This window comes from Neltuma alba, unplaced genomic scaffold, assembly GCF_004799145.2.
Source record: "Neltuma alba isolate B1F8T4 unplaced genomic scaffold, ASM479914v2 tig00012284_pilon, whole genome shotgun sequence".
Lineage (NCBI taxonomy): Eukaryota > Viridiplantae > Streptophyta > Magnoliopsida > Fabales > Fabaceae > Neltuma > Neltuma alba.
The window spans coordinates 1-14,840 of record NW_021636805.1 but is presented as its reverse complement, the minus strand read 5'-3'; the positions used below and the strand labels follow the sequence as shown (position 1 = coordinate 14,840).

The following is a 14,840-nucleotide window of genomic DNA, read 5'->3' as shown; positions in this document are numbered from 1 at the left end:
ACATTACGCAACAATGGATAGAATTTATTAGTACTATTTAAAATGTGAAAATATTTAACATAAATATCTTTAACATAGATCCTCAAGTGTAAGCTTGACCAAGACAGCACATAAAAGGTTTATTTAGAATAGTTTATAAGTAATTTTTTAATTATAATTTATGAAATACAAGATAAATATGTGAAAAAAATTTTATCTCAATTTACGTAAAACATACTAATAAGTGATTTTTAAAAGTTATAAAAAAGCCCAACAACTCATAATTACCAAAATTTAAAAATGAAGACCTTGTGTATAAAAAATTTCTACCAATATTGGGAAAGCAACGAGTCAAAAGTTTATACCATATATTTTTTGTTTCTCATATTTATTAATATATGTGAGATAAATTTTATCTCAATTTACAACTCGAATGTTTCCAGGTCAAAAAAATTCATAAATAATTTAACTTTTCTTTAATAAGCAAAATTTATGCTGTATTGCCTTTTTTTTTTTTCTCCCCTCAAAAAACATTCAAGTTATATTATTCATTTATTCGTTCAGGTCAAATTTGCATTATTAAATCTCGGGGGGTCCTAAAATGTCAATTTTCCAGTAAGTTCAATGTGCTTTATTGTCAAATTCGCAAAGGCGTTTCTTTCTTGCTTGAACCTCGCACAAAGTAGTCACTTTGTTCACACCTTTTGTACTACTGCCTCTTCACTCAGCACTTATTCTGCTAATCTGCTTCAGCTAGGGCTCCTCCTTTCTTCCTCTTCGCTGGTACAGAGAGTCTCTGAAACCCACATTTCAGTTCCTCTCTGAAAGGCAAACAATGGTAGAAGGACGAGGCTCCACTCTTGTGCACATTTTGGTGGTGGTTTTAAGCTTAGTCGCCTTCGGCTTTGCCATTGCTGCTGAGAGAAGGAGAAGCGTCGTGAGCTCCTTTTACCCTTTTTACCCATCTCTTGCGGTTCTCAACTTTTGAAATCTAATTGTCACATTTTTCCGTGAGCATATCTGGACTCTTACTTGAAAAGCTGCTATTTTTACTTTTACTTTTTGTACATTGTTCGGAATATCAGGGGTTTTAAGTTCGTAGCCAGAGATCTATATGTTCGATTGTGATTTCTTGGGACAGTTTTAGCTTTTTGCTAAGGTTTATGTGTTAAGCGATAATTTACGTGTCTCGAATGAAAGGGTTCCTTGCCTGCTAATTGCTGAGAAGAGCAGACGAGTGTGCGTTGTCTTCTACTTGTGTTTCTGCAAATTTCTGCTTCTGTGGATGATTGCTTTTTCTGTGTTGAGCGGTGAATTATCTCAAGGAAACAAAAGGGAATTCTTCATCTATCAGTGGAAGCGCTGCGAAAGACCATGACATTGATTTAACCCTGCAAAAATTACTTTTTGAATGCAATAATGTTGCATAAATTACTTTTGAACGTCATATCTCTCCTTGTTGAGTAATAGCTCTGCTTTCTTTTAGATTTCTTTAAGTTTAGTCTGCTACGTAAGGTGCTTGATTCAGGAATGTAGAACGTCGAACACTGTGGCTCCGGTGGGGTTCTATTCCATATGCGCAAACTACTAAGCATGTCAATTCTTCCAGAGATCCTAAAATAGTAGACTTTTTAGAATGTTGAGCAGGGCCACTACTGATTACGAAGGCTTTTATCACTAGAGTGCTGGGAGATTGTGATTATGAGTGATTATGAGTTATATGAAAAATTGCTTGTCTTGTATTTTTTTTTTTTTTTGGTCAAACTTTTCTGGTGTTGAACTTTGTAAGAATGATTCATAATTGTATGCAAGTTTAATTCATTTCTGTAAGTTTTATCACTAGAAAGCCTGGAGATTATGACTGAGCGGCGCTTTGTAGTCAACTAAAGTTGTTAGTGCTGCCCTGTCAAATTCAATGTTGCATTAGTTGTTGACATTTTTTTTGTATTGGATAGTTATGGTTCTTTATTTCGCACTTTCTGTCGATAGGAAGTTTCATGTAAGATGAAAAAAACTTTGATATATGTAATGTCTGATCTTCTTTGATGAAATAAATTGATCTTCTTCCTAAACGTGGGAAGGTTGTATTCGTCCCAGTACATAGGATTTGGGGATAGAACAAATAGCTTCTAGATACATGTGCCTAGGGAAAATTGAATAGATAAGATCAGTCTTTCCTCCCCTTGTTTTACCATTAAATTCTTCTGTTTGCTTTCTGAAGAGTGACCTATTCCTGCTCTCCCTTTGCCTTATTCTGTTTACCTCTTTATTATGTCTGTATTTGTTATGAACATCTAACATTGTTGCTGGAAAAATGTGGTCTCATTAACTTCCCCATTTTACTGCTGAACTTATTGTAATGGGATAATAGTCTGGAATGTAGATCCCTTTTGGCACTACAAATCTTCGTATAGCTAATGTGTTATAAATCATTATTTTAGAGAAGATGAGATGCATGAGATTTTGATTTCAGTCCTTAGTTTTGTTATCCTGGGCTATTATCTTTTGGGAAGGTGTTATTTGAGGCTAACAACAGCTAATGGATTATTTCAATGCTTCATAGGCTAATGCTTTGTGAAGAACATTTGAAGTGGAAGATATAGAAGATAAGAGAAATATCTATTGAAGAATACATTTACAAGATACAGTAAAGATTTTTATGCTTTATTGGAATTATAAAGGCCAGGGGTCATAGTTTTCTTGATTGACTTGTTTAAGATTGGGGTGAAGGGGTAGTTTGTGGAACAGAAATGAGCCATCTCTTAGTGTATGCTAATCCTTCAAATCAAAGGTGTTGTTGACAAGCTTTATTATGTTTCAGTCTTTTATACTATTCCTTTCTCTTCCTTGACAGGGAACCATGTTTAGAGATGAAAGAACAAACGAAACATATTGCATCTACAATTCTGATGTTGCAACTGGATATGGTGTGGGTGCCTTCCTGTTTCTTCTTTCAGGTGAATCACTGCTTATGGGAGTGACTAAGTGCATGTGTTTTGGGAGGCCTCTAACGCCGGGGGGAAATCGAGCATGGTCCATTATATATTTTATGTTATCTTGGTAAGAATTCTGACTAAAACCATGGCATCTTCAATTTGCAGTTCTAAATAGACAAAAATCTCAATCCCGGCCCACTAGGTCACCAAAAGGAATTTCTTAATGTAAAAGGCAGACGGCATTTATTGAGATAATAAGTATGTGTCAAATTCCATAGTGCTCTCTCCAATAGAAAAATCAAAACTTTAAATACTCAAACGAAGATGAACTAAATTGATTACTTAGCTAAAGTTGAAATAGCATCTTTTTAAATTATTACGATTAGTTATAGAAAAGGGAAAACCATGAGTTATGTGGGTTGGTCCACTAAGCTGTGGATCAAATGGGTCTTGCTAACATGGTCCCAGAATTATGCAGGCTGACAAGATATAAATTGACCTGCCATTTTTATGGGTTAAACAAGCCTGTTTGGTGGGTTTGATCTGTTGAAATAATTCATTATGATGTCTACCACTTTGTTATTCTGATACAAATGATTATTGTAATTCCCATTTTGCCCCAGCATTAAAAGATTTGCTTGATTTTCTTTGTACGTCATTCCTCATCCATTTTGGTAGTGAAAATACCATGCAGTTGTGCAAACATAGCTATAATACCATTCTTTCAACAACCCTGTTCTGATTCTTGATGTCCCACTGTTATGTTTTATGTACTTGCAGGGTGACTTTCCTGGTTGCCGAAGCATGCTTGATAGCCGGTGCAAGTAAGAACGCCTATCACACAAAATACCGGGGAATGATTTATGCTCAAAACTTCTCCTGTGAATCTCTGAGGAAAGGTGTGTTCGTAGCTGGAGCAGTTTTTGTTGTTGCAACCATGATTCTTAACGTATACTACTACATGTACTTCAACAAGGCCACAACCACTCCCTCTTCTCACAAAGCAAACCGGGTAAGCTCAACAGTTGGAATGGCCGGATATGCATAAAATTGTCTGGTGATTATGGTACAAGGGACCCTAATTTTGAAGCTTCATGTCAATGATTGTGTTGTCTTTATTGTAACATAATCGCTTTCGGTTGGCTTTGCTTAGGCATCATGTTATGGTGTTCCTCATGGATGCTTCTCTATGTAGTAATAGTTTCTGACCCCGTGCCACACGGGTGTATTTAATCATATGATTGAGGCGCCGGAATACGATGAAAGAAACAGAAGTGCCGCAATGCAAGAAAAGGAAGTAATTCGAATATAAAAAACTGTCATCTTGTTATGTGTAATATAGTCAGGGTTAGATATCCTCAATATAAGAGGTTTTTTAATGCAAAGGCTAGTTGGAGGGTTAGATTTGGTTTTAAATATAAAAATTTAATTCAATTTTTTTGGGAAAAATATCCTTATTAATGATACATATTAAAAGGTTTCTATTAAGGAGAATTAGTAAAATGATATTTTAAGGAGGTTAATATATTTGTTATAAATAACTAATTTTTTAAGTATTTTTATGTTAGTTATCAAATTTTTATATTAATAATGAGGTACCATAAAATTGTGAAAATGGATTAGAGTGGTGACGGAACAGGCATAACGTTGTGCATGTCGGTAACATAAGAAAAGATGGGGTAATAGGAGGATTGGGGTTGTTGTTTGTTCGGCTAAAATGTTCCTAATAATTAGTTTATTGTTATTTTAAGAATAAGGCATAATGAACTCACTTTTAAAAAGAATGAAGATATCAATCTCACAAAAGTTTTTCGTCTAAGAATGAATCTAGAAGATTTCAAGCTCGTCAAAGAGAAATGTTTTGCACTACTCAAACAAGGCCTTATTGAACCAACAAAATCTGATTGGGTTTGCTAGGCATTCTATGTTGAAAAGAGATCAGAGATCAAAAAGGAAAAGAAAAGGTTAGTTATTGATTATTAACCTCTCAATATTTTCCTTCAAGATGACAAATTCTTTTTACCAAAACCCAGTTCACTTACGGTCCATCTTAGAGATGCCAAGATCTTTTCCAAGTTTGATCTTAAAGCGGGTTTTTGGCAATCGGGTATCCACCCAGAAGATCCGCTCAAAACTGCTTTTTGTATTCCAAATGCCCAATACCAATGGACTGTTATGCTACTTGGACTCAAAGTTGCCCCATCACTGTTTCAAAAAGTCATGACCAGAATTTTTGAACCCTTGCTTGACAACCTTTTCATTTATGCCGATGACTTTTTGCTTTTTTCAAAAGATGAAGATTCTCATAAACTTTATTAACCCAGTTCAGAAAAATAATTGAAAAATATGAAATTATGTTATCGGCAAAGAAATGAGAGATAGGTGTCAGGAATATAGAATTTCTCAGAATGAATTTTAAAAATAGTCAGTATTATCCTGGACCACATATTGCAGAAGAATTACTCTATTTTCCAGACGAGAATATAACAGCAAAGCAAATTCAGCAATTTTTGGGAATTGTCAATTAACTTAGAGATTTTATCCCTCATGTGTCCACTCACACCAACCAGCTGTCCAAACTTCTTAAAAAAATCCACCCCCATGGGGGATAGATCTTTAAAGGAGGTGGATGCTGTGTAATTCTTTTAAGAGTTTTGACAACTAAAGTCTGCTCTATCCCCCATGAGGGAAGATTTTCTTTTTTAGAAGCTTGGACAGCTGGCTGGCGTGATTGGACACATGAGGGATAAAATCCCTAAGATAATTGACAATTCCCAAAAATTGCTGAATTTGCTTTGCTGTTAGATTCTCGTCTGGAAACTTGAGCAATTCTTCTGCAATACGTGGTCTAGGATAATATTGACCATTTTCAAAATTCATTCCGAGAAATTCTATGCTCCTGACACCTGTCTCTCCTTTCTTTGCTGACAATATAATCCCATATTTTTCAATTATTTTCCCGAATTGGGTTAATAAAAGTTTATGGGAATCTTCATCTTTTAAGAAAAGTAAAAGGTCATTGATATAAATGAGAAGGTTGTCAAGCAAGGGTTCAAAAATCCTGGTCATGGCTTTTTGAAACAGTGATGGGGCAACTTTGAGCCCAAGTAGCATAACAGTCCATTGGTATTGGGCATTTGGAATACAAAAAGCAGTTTTGAGCCGATCTTCTAGGTGGATACCCGATTGCCAAAAACCCGCTTTAAGATCAAACTTGAAAAAGATCTTGGCATCTCTAAGATAGACCGTAAGTGAACTGGGCTTTGGTAAAGGGAATTTGTCATCTTGAAAAAAAATATTGGGAGGGTTATAATCAATAACTAACCTTTTCTTTCCTCTTTTGATCTCTGATCTCTTTTCAATATAGAATGACCGGCAAGCCCAATCAGATTTTGTTAGTTCAATAAGGCCTTGTTTAAGTAGTGCAGAACATTCTTTTTTGGCGAGCTTGAGATCTTCTGGATTCATTACTGGATGAGAAGCTTTTGTGGAATTGATATCTTCATTCTTCTTGAAAGGGAATTTTATGAAAAACTCTTGATTTTTTCATAATGAAAATGGATGAGAAAATTGTTGATGACTATCAGTACAAGACTTTAAAAGATGACCCCGAATGCTTTCATATCCTGATAGTGCTTGTTGGATTTCGAATAAATTAGGAATTTCAGTATATACACTAAAGAAATTTTTATATCTAATTCCTCTAGACAATACCTGAATATTCTTAGTATGTGAATAAGCATCAAAACTAATAAGTATATCTTTTCGAGGGAGATCACTTCCAAAAACTTTCATCTATAGAATACATCTTGGAAAGAATAAAAAATGTGTTAGACCATCTTAGATTTAGTTTAACTTCCAAAAACCCAAACTTCTGAAGATGCCTAACTTGATAGACTGTTAATAAAATAAGTTGACAGAAGGTTAACTATCGACATCTACATAACTTTTCAAAAGAAGTACATGAACATAATTTTGAAACACAACAAAAAGTTAATTAAACAAAAGATTATATACAATGGAGCCTAATTTGTAATTATACTTTTTAATGTCAAAGTGGATGTCTGCTCCTGACGTGCGTGTACACAGAGAGAGAGAGAGCACAGTACCATCATTAGTATACTATCAGCATGACAAACAAAATATTAATATACAATATACGACACTTCTTTCTTTCCTCCTCCTCCTCCTGGCTAACGAGATACGACACACGTAATAACACACTGCTTTTCACTTTTTTGGGTCTCTGTTGGCTGAATTTATTTCAGCTCCTATTGGTTTAGGAGGCACAAAACAAACTGCTCTCATGTAATCATAATAGATTAATTAAGAAAAAAGAATTGATTAAAACTTAAAAACATGAAATGGGTTATTAATTCAATCCATTCAACTTTAAATAGCTTATACATATCTAAGATTTTTTATGGCTGAATAACCCAAATTTATACATGTATATGCTCTCTCCATATGCATCTGGAGAATTTTTCTTATAAATTTGTAAAAAAAAAATTGAGATAAAATCGTAGTTTTTACACTCATGAACAGCATAACTCTGTTTCGTATTAATACTAATTGACAATATTAATATTAGGGATGCACATAAGCAGGATTGGGCAGCACAGGATCCCTGCCCGATGCCCAGCCCGAAATATGAGCAGGCTGCATTTCGCAGCCCGCTCCTCAGCCCTACCCATAGAAGCTCTACCCATTTTGGACTGAGCATGAATGGGCTGAGCAAGGCAGGTTTTGCTGATCAAATGGTAATGGCCTGCCGATATCACATGCAGAAAAACTTTCGTTCGTACCTGAAAATTATATTTCATAATTTTACATTTTCACACATTGAAATTATCCAGAAATAATTTAAAACAAGTCTTAGCAAATATCCAAATAAAGAATATTCATAATCCATTTAGAACAAAACAACTCAAGATTATAATTAAAGCCTTGAAATTCAAATGGTTTGCATCAATCTCCAGAAAGTTGAGAAAAGAATAAAACATCTGAAAAAATTGAAGAGGGGCTGAAGCACATTGAGATATTCCATTGAGGGTCGAAGATGGCGATGTAATAGAAGTTTGATTATCCATTCAAGTGGCAAAAAGTAAATGTTACATAAAGGATTACAAAAGGATATTAAAACTGAAACAATGGGCTAACAAGAATAATATAGACCATATAAAAATAGGGTGAAAATAATTGTAAAAAGAAAAATAAAAAATCTTAAAATCTTATAATAATTTAATATACCACTTTTAATATGTAAACACTTATTATGCAATACAATGTAGTTAGCAATTCATATAACTAAAAGACTTCTTTCCATCATATGACTTGTTCATAAAAAATTAATACAAAATAACTAAATATAAATTAAATAAAAAATAAAACATGTAATTTAGATAATTAAACCCAAATTTTCTTTCCCTACTCTTATCCCGATCTTGCTTTCTATTTTGAATAAATATTCAAAATTGTTGATTTATACAAATATGTAATATATGAACTCCATTCTCTAACAAAGAAAATTGTTAATGACATAGAAGGAAAGACTGATTTATAAATAGCCAACATTATAATAGCAACACACAATAGGAAATACCCAATAAAGCTCACGAAGAACAAATTAAAAGCAAGATACTATTGCTTCTTTAGAAAAATTAGATTTCCTAAAATGGAAACTAATAGACATGTAACAATAATAAATTAAATTGCAAAGATAAGGGAGACAACTTTTTTTTTTGGTGAAGAAATGTAATATATTAATATTATTTCATAAATTATAATACATATATATATAATCTGGGCAATGCCAAATGGACAAGATAGCATGTCCAGCCCTATACCCAGCCCTGCCTATGAAATGCGCAGTCCAAAGATGCCCATTCTTTTTTGAGCTCTTTTTTTTTGGATTGGCTAAGCAATTTTTCTTTGGCCTTGGACGAGCCCAGCGGGTATTTGATATTCATGCACACCCCTAGTTAATATATTGATGGTTGATATGAATTTCTCAATGATATGTGCCCCTTTTCAGCGATTTTTTTTTTGTGCAGTGTCAACTTTTTAACAAGTAAAACTGGGGTGAATTAAATCCCATTTCAAGCAATATATTTCACATAACAATATTTGTAATACATACAAACAAATTGGGGTAACCAATTTATCTTGAACGAATTCTCACAACTTTTAAACTTGTATATTCTGTATTGATAATTATTGATGATATTGAATGATGAATGATAATCAATATTAAGAAGTACCCATACCAGCCATGTATCCATTTTCATGTGCTGCATAACTAAATGCAAAATGAGATTAGAGTCGGTTTCATGCATTTGCACCAAACTCAAAATGATCTGCATCGTCAACGTGGCTTCCTACAACTTACGTTAATACAGACACAGATATAGACGATATTGATTTTAATCAAACAGATCACGGCGTAGAAAGAAATTGCAGGGTTTATACGACATACTGTACACTAGAAGAACAAAAGCCATTCTTCTCCACGTCCTCTGCTCCCAAAAGAACACGTATCTCCATATCCCAATTGCACAGCATGGCCAGGCGTTTACCTCGATCAAGCATTTGGAGGCATAGATGAAGGCGGAGCCGAAAAGGGCTTCATAACAGGGCTAGCAGACGAGGGAGAAGGGCTGCTAAGATGGTTGTGTTTTTGAAAGGGATTAGCATTAATACCATTTGTGTCTTCAGACTTCTGTTCAGGCTGTAAGTGGTTATGCTGCAGTCCCTCTACGTCCATTCCTTGTAAAACATTCCGACTTTTTTCTCCCGTGCTTTTATGATTACATGCCCCGATAGGAAGCTGGGATTGCCAGAAAGCTGACTGCTGATTCATTGTCGAGTGGGTCATGCAAGCACTGCTCTTACTTTCAACATCATCTTTCCCTCTGTGCTGATGTACCATGACTGGAACCTCATTTGGTTTGCTAGGTTTAATTTCTATTAGCTTGTCTCTGTCTAAAGAAGAATTAACCTCTATTGCATCAACCTTAGCTGCTGATGAACGACCAGAAGCGATTACAGTAGTAGGGAATGCCCTCTCAGGAGGAACAGCTGGTGTATAATTAGAGGGAAGCAAATCATCCCAATTCTCTAGAAGTTCCTTGTACACTTTACGAAGAGTGACTTCAGTAAGACCGGTCACCTTGCAGATTTCTGCCTGAGTTTTGCGTTTGTTTCAAGTTGGCAACAAAGTAGTATAGCAGCAGCCGAAATGCTAATAGGATTCCTGCGAGTGCAGAAGCATTTGTTGATCACAACCTCTCCTATGTGAGTGGCCAGTTCCTAAAATGCAACAGGAACACAGTTTTCTCATGAGTGTTTTTCTATGTTGTAGTATTTTGTTTTTGGGATGTGGGGGTTAGGAAGTTGTTTCCACAACCTCAGCTTACAAGCTCTACCCAAATCCCCACTTTGTCGAACCACACAAGAGGGAAACGAATGTCAAATAACAAACTATAGATATATAGAAACAGCATAAAATAGTGAGTGACAGAAAGCTCGTTAACGGTCAATGGAAAGAAAAGCTGCTATCCAAATTCGCTAGAATGTTTGTGGCAAAGCCATGCATTTTAGTTTGGAGGAAGGGGGAAAAAAAGCAACCCGGAGCTTGTTATTAAAGTTGAAACTGTTCTTTCTAACCAAAACAACACTTATAAGTTACACCAAAAGCACTTTTGACCTTTGTCAAGGAAAGCCCGTCTAAACAGCCAATTGTATGCAGACTGATGATCGCAACTTATCAATCTTTTCAGTTCTCAAGGTAGTGGTACATACCTGAGCAGATTTATTGAGCTGTAGAAGGGTACAAAATCTAGGCATATGGACCGAAATAGAATTGCTATTAATAGGCTGACTGAGCTGCAAAGCCTCTCCTAGTATCTTGATGTATTTCCCAATTTCCTTTTGTGGCACATTGGCAGCAATTGAAATTTCCTGTCACAGAAAATATGCAAAACTTGAGAGGAAAAACTGAGAACCCACATGTAGTAACAGTTAAGCAGGGTCAGAGAGAAAAAGCAATGCCTTGTACCTAAACTAAAATACAGTTTCATTTTCCAAATGGAAATAGTATTGCCTTAAATATGGATAATTTGGAGATGATCCTATCACAAACTAAAGAGCTTTTAACATAGGCCAGTCAGCAACCACAATATTATTGTTTGTGAATAATGTAAATGCAAGATAACTGTAAAAACATTGCAAAATTTACTTGATGGAGATTTGGTAGTAAGGGATGCTAAGTCTCACATTGAGTAATATGAGATGCTTAATGGGGTTAGTTTTTGGGGTAGGGTTCCCATCCTACTTGGATATCCATCAAAACTTAATTTCCTTTTAACAAAAAGTTATCCAAATTATTTTATATGATATCATAACTTTGTGATCAACGTGGTTATTTAATTGCAAGATTTGGCTTCACACCAAAAAAAAAAAAAAAAATTGGCCAATTTCGCCAAGTTATTTAGTAATACTAGCATTTTGTGAGCATTTACAAATTTCAAATTATGCTTAAAATAAAACGAAGAAATTTTCTCTTAAAGGAAATTGAACTGCAGTATTAGTTCAAATTCTGTCACAAGTAAATAGCTCTTGCAGGGAGTACTTTCGTGATTAAATAATTTGCAGGCAACTTGCTAATCTGCTTTAAGTGGTATAGTGGTATTATCAGCTTTATTTCTTTCTACAGACATAAAGTAAGACTAAAAAAAATGTAAGTAATTACAGAGGCATTAAGCATGCCGATATATATTTTCTTGATGGACAAGAGAAAGCTAATGCCAAAAATTACAACAGTGGAGCGGTCAAGGACCCCATAACATCATTGAGCACAAGAGGTCCCATGTTTATCCAGACTACTTTAAGAAAAGGCACATATTAATGGGTCAACACACTCATCTGCTCTTAACAATCAATCAGCTTGGCGATTTGCATCTACTAATATGACTAAAAGAACGATCAATCAAAAGATTCACTGCAGCAGCCAGCACATCTAGTTCTTCTTCCACAAGCACAAACCCAAATCCCAACAAATGCAAGTCTCAGACCCTCCAACACACCCCAGATTTCAGTTTCTTTGGCTGAACTAGAACCCCAGTATATACAGAAGCATCATCTATAGCCACCCTCTTATATCTAATTACACCCCCCATAACAAACATGGACACCACATTCTTTAGCAGCACATTCACTATTAAGCTTAATCCATCCCAAAGCAGGAGGCCTCCAAGAGTGAGATACTGCATAGGTGTTCACATTGAGGTTACATCTCACATTCCGAACAAACTTCATAGAACTCTGAAGCTGTAGGATAAGACCACAGGATTGTGATCCTGCTGGAAATTGGGATTGAAGGTATGAGAATTCCTCCAATTCCACATTAATCACGTTCCATAACCTCAGATATTAGACCATGATTGCTCGGTGTTCTTGACAGTTTCTTTCACAAGATTGAGGTGAGGCTGCTACTTCAAATTGATACTAAAAAAACAGATCTCCATGCTGGCTTTATCAAGCTGAGCCAAACCTCCTTCGCAAAAAAGCATCCACACAAGTGTCTTCCTCAACAGACTACAAGATTGACAGAAATAAGGAGATGAAGACTAAGTACTCCTTTTATCTGACAACAACCTATTCAAAAAGGCAAGCCAGAGAAAAACTTACTAGGGACAGTGTCCCTAGTAAGCCATTTATATGCACTAGCAACAGAGAATACCCCATTACTGTTCATACTGACGCTAACATCCTCACCAGTGAAGAATCAGGGGGCAAAAGGCTCTAATATAATCAACGACAGAAGCCAACAAGTAAGTGCACATTCATGAAAAAAATCTGTTCACCCAAATCACCGACCTTCCCATCTTTGAAAATCCAGTGATTTCCGGCATCCACGGCTGTTTTTTGTTGACATGAATCTTTCAAGGGGAAAATCCCCGTTCTGATAAATCAGCGCCTTCAAATCTCTTCTTTTCATGTTTTATTATGTCAGATTTATCTATCCATAAACCATTGTAGGATATATATGAAATTTGCTCTAAGGCTTCTCGCTTAAGAAGATGAAATTCTGATATTACTCGCCTATGGCAAGCATGGAAGGAGGACTAAGACTTAAGGGATTAGCGGAGGTGGGAGAAGCAGTGTGTGAGGAAGTGGAAGAATAAGTGTGGTTACCTTTAAGTAATTATCTGCACCGTCACCTATTTATCATAGTTTATGATAAGTTATTATGCTGTAATCGAGGTGCAGTTATTAGCAGTAACATTGCATTTATCTTCTAGAAATAGTACCACTAGGACGCAGTAGGGTTCAGACTCGTCATTGACCTTTGTATTTGGAGATTCTCCTTTCTCTATTGAAGTATAACCATGTCTTAACTCTTATTATTTTCTTCAACAGATCAAGTTCTCTGGTCCAGGCATTGGTTCCAATCACTTAGCCATTGATCCCAAGAATCCTTAACTTCAATTGGCATCTCATCAGATACTTTATCCACTGATTATACATCTGTTTTTATCTTACATCACATCTTGCCTTGGCATCATAAATGCTACAATTGATACATTAGAAACCCAAGATAGTAATTCCCATCCCGGGCAAATTAGCAATAACAAACCAATGAACAAGGCAGAGGTAAACAAACACAACCACATATAAATCTCACTAATGCGAAATTTGAACAGGAAGTAGATTTCACGCTCGGGAAGAATAAACAAATCTCAAAATTAGAGATGTACAAGGTGCTAATGATTTCCGTCGAAGTCAAAACAAGAGAGAAGGGGAAATACAAATATATAAGAGCACAAATTAGAAATCCCACCTGAAGGGTTCTGGGTTCCTGAGCCTCTCTAATTGCCTGGACAAGAGCAGCAGTGGCAAGCGCTTCGACGCTCCGGTTTCTCAAACAAGTAGCCGAACAACAATCCCTGAATAACTGAAAAGCATGGTCTGAGATATCGTAGTCCAACCCAAGTATCGATGCTACATCAATAATCTGCATGTACGCCCTCAAATTATCAACCACAACCGTTGACGAAGTTGAGGACGATGGTGTCGAGGAGGAAGAAGATGAAGAGAGACGATTCGAGGGCCCTCTCAAGCTCGGCGAGATGGCCAGAGAATGAAAGACAGGACTGGAGGTAGAGAGGGTTGGGCTCAAGGGACCAGGTGGAAAATGCAGTGATGAAACCGGTGGGCTCGAAGGGGTCATCGTCGTCTTGGCTTTGGTGAAAGGGTTGGAGGGAGGGGAGGTCGGGAGTGATGAGACAGAGAGGATTGTCTTGTGCGCGGAGCTGGAAAGATGGTGAGGGTGGGACTGTCGCTCTTCAACAACTCGGCCGCAGGATGTGCACTCCGTTATGGAGCGGGCGGAGCTGGTGGTGGCGCTACGCCCTTGAGCCGCCCCACAGTACGGGCACTTCATTTTCCTCCTTTCTTCTGTCACCAAAACTATTGCCCCAGCCGCCCGTATCTCGCATATTTCAATTCCTCCTTTCCAGTAGCACTTCAACTTGAATTGGAATGAAATAAAGTTGTCATAAATTATAATTAAGAATCATTTATAAAATATTTTCCCCAACAATGATATTATAAAATTTTAATTGTTAAGTGGGAAGTAATACTACCTTATATTCTAAATATAACAGTTTATTGACTATTTGAATAGATTAAAAAAATAACTTAAGTTAGTTATTTGTTATCAATAAATATTGTATTTTCTAAAATATCCTTATTAGTCAAATATATTAGCTAGAACTACTATAATTATAATGACTATCTTGAGGGGAAAAAAGAATAAATAAAGAAAGACAAAGTGAATTGAAATCTTATATTTAAAATTAAAATAAAAATAAAATGATAGTTTATGTGCCTGTTTGGATGGCTCCCAAAACCATGGTTTGGGAG

The 14,840-nt window shown here is 35.9% G+C and overlaps 1 protein-coding gene and 1 pseudogene across 1 annotated transcript; one reads left to right on the top strand and one right to left on the bottom strand.

Moving 5' to 3' along the window:
- The first annotated feature begins 683 nt into the window (after positions 1–683).
- LOC114725851 (uncharacterized) lies at positions 684–4,221 on the top strand. Its single transcript, XM_028912420.1, has 3 exons — positions 684–916; positions 2,834–3,039; positions 3,696–4,221. Exons 1-3 carry the CDS (start codon positions 815–817, stop codon positions 3,961–3,963), a joined length of 576 nt encoding a protein of 191 aa, XP_028768253.1. The 5' UTR covers positions 684–814; the 3' UTR covers positions 3,964–4,221.
- A 4,943-nt stretch (positions 4,222–9,164) lies between these two features.
- LOC114725840 (plant-specific TFIIB-related protein 1-like) lies at positions 9,165–14,406 on the bottom strand (annotated as a pseudogene).
- Between the last annotated feature and the right edge of the window lie 434 nt (positions 14,407–14,840).

Coding starts and splice junctions, on each gene's coding strand:
- LOC114725851 (XM_028912420.1), top strand. CDS start 815: ATGGTAGAAGGACGAGGCTCCACTCTTGTGCACATTTTGGTGGTGGTT. Junction 917..2,833: donor CTGAGAGAAGGAGAAGCGTC/GTGAGCTCCTTT, acceptor CTTCCTTGACAG/GGAACCATGTTTAGAGATGA. Junction 3,040..3,695: donor ATATATTTTATGTTATCTTG/GTAAGAATTCTG, acceptor ATGTACTTGCAG/GGTGACTTTCCTGGTTGCCG.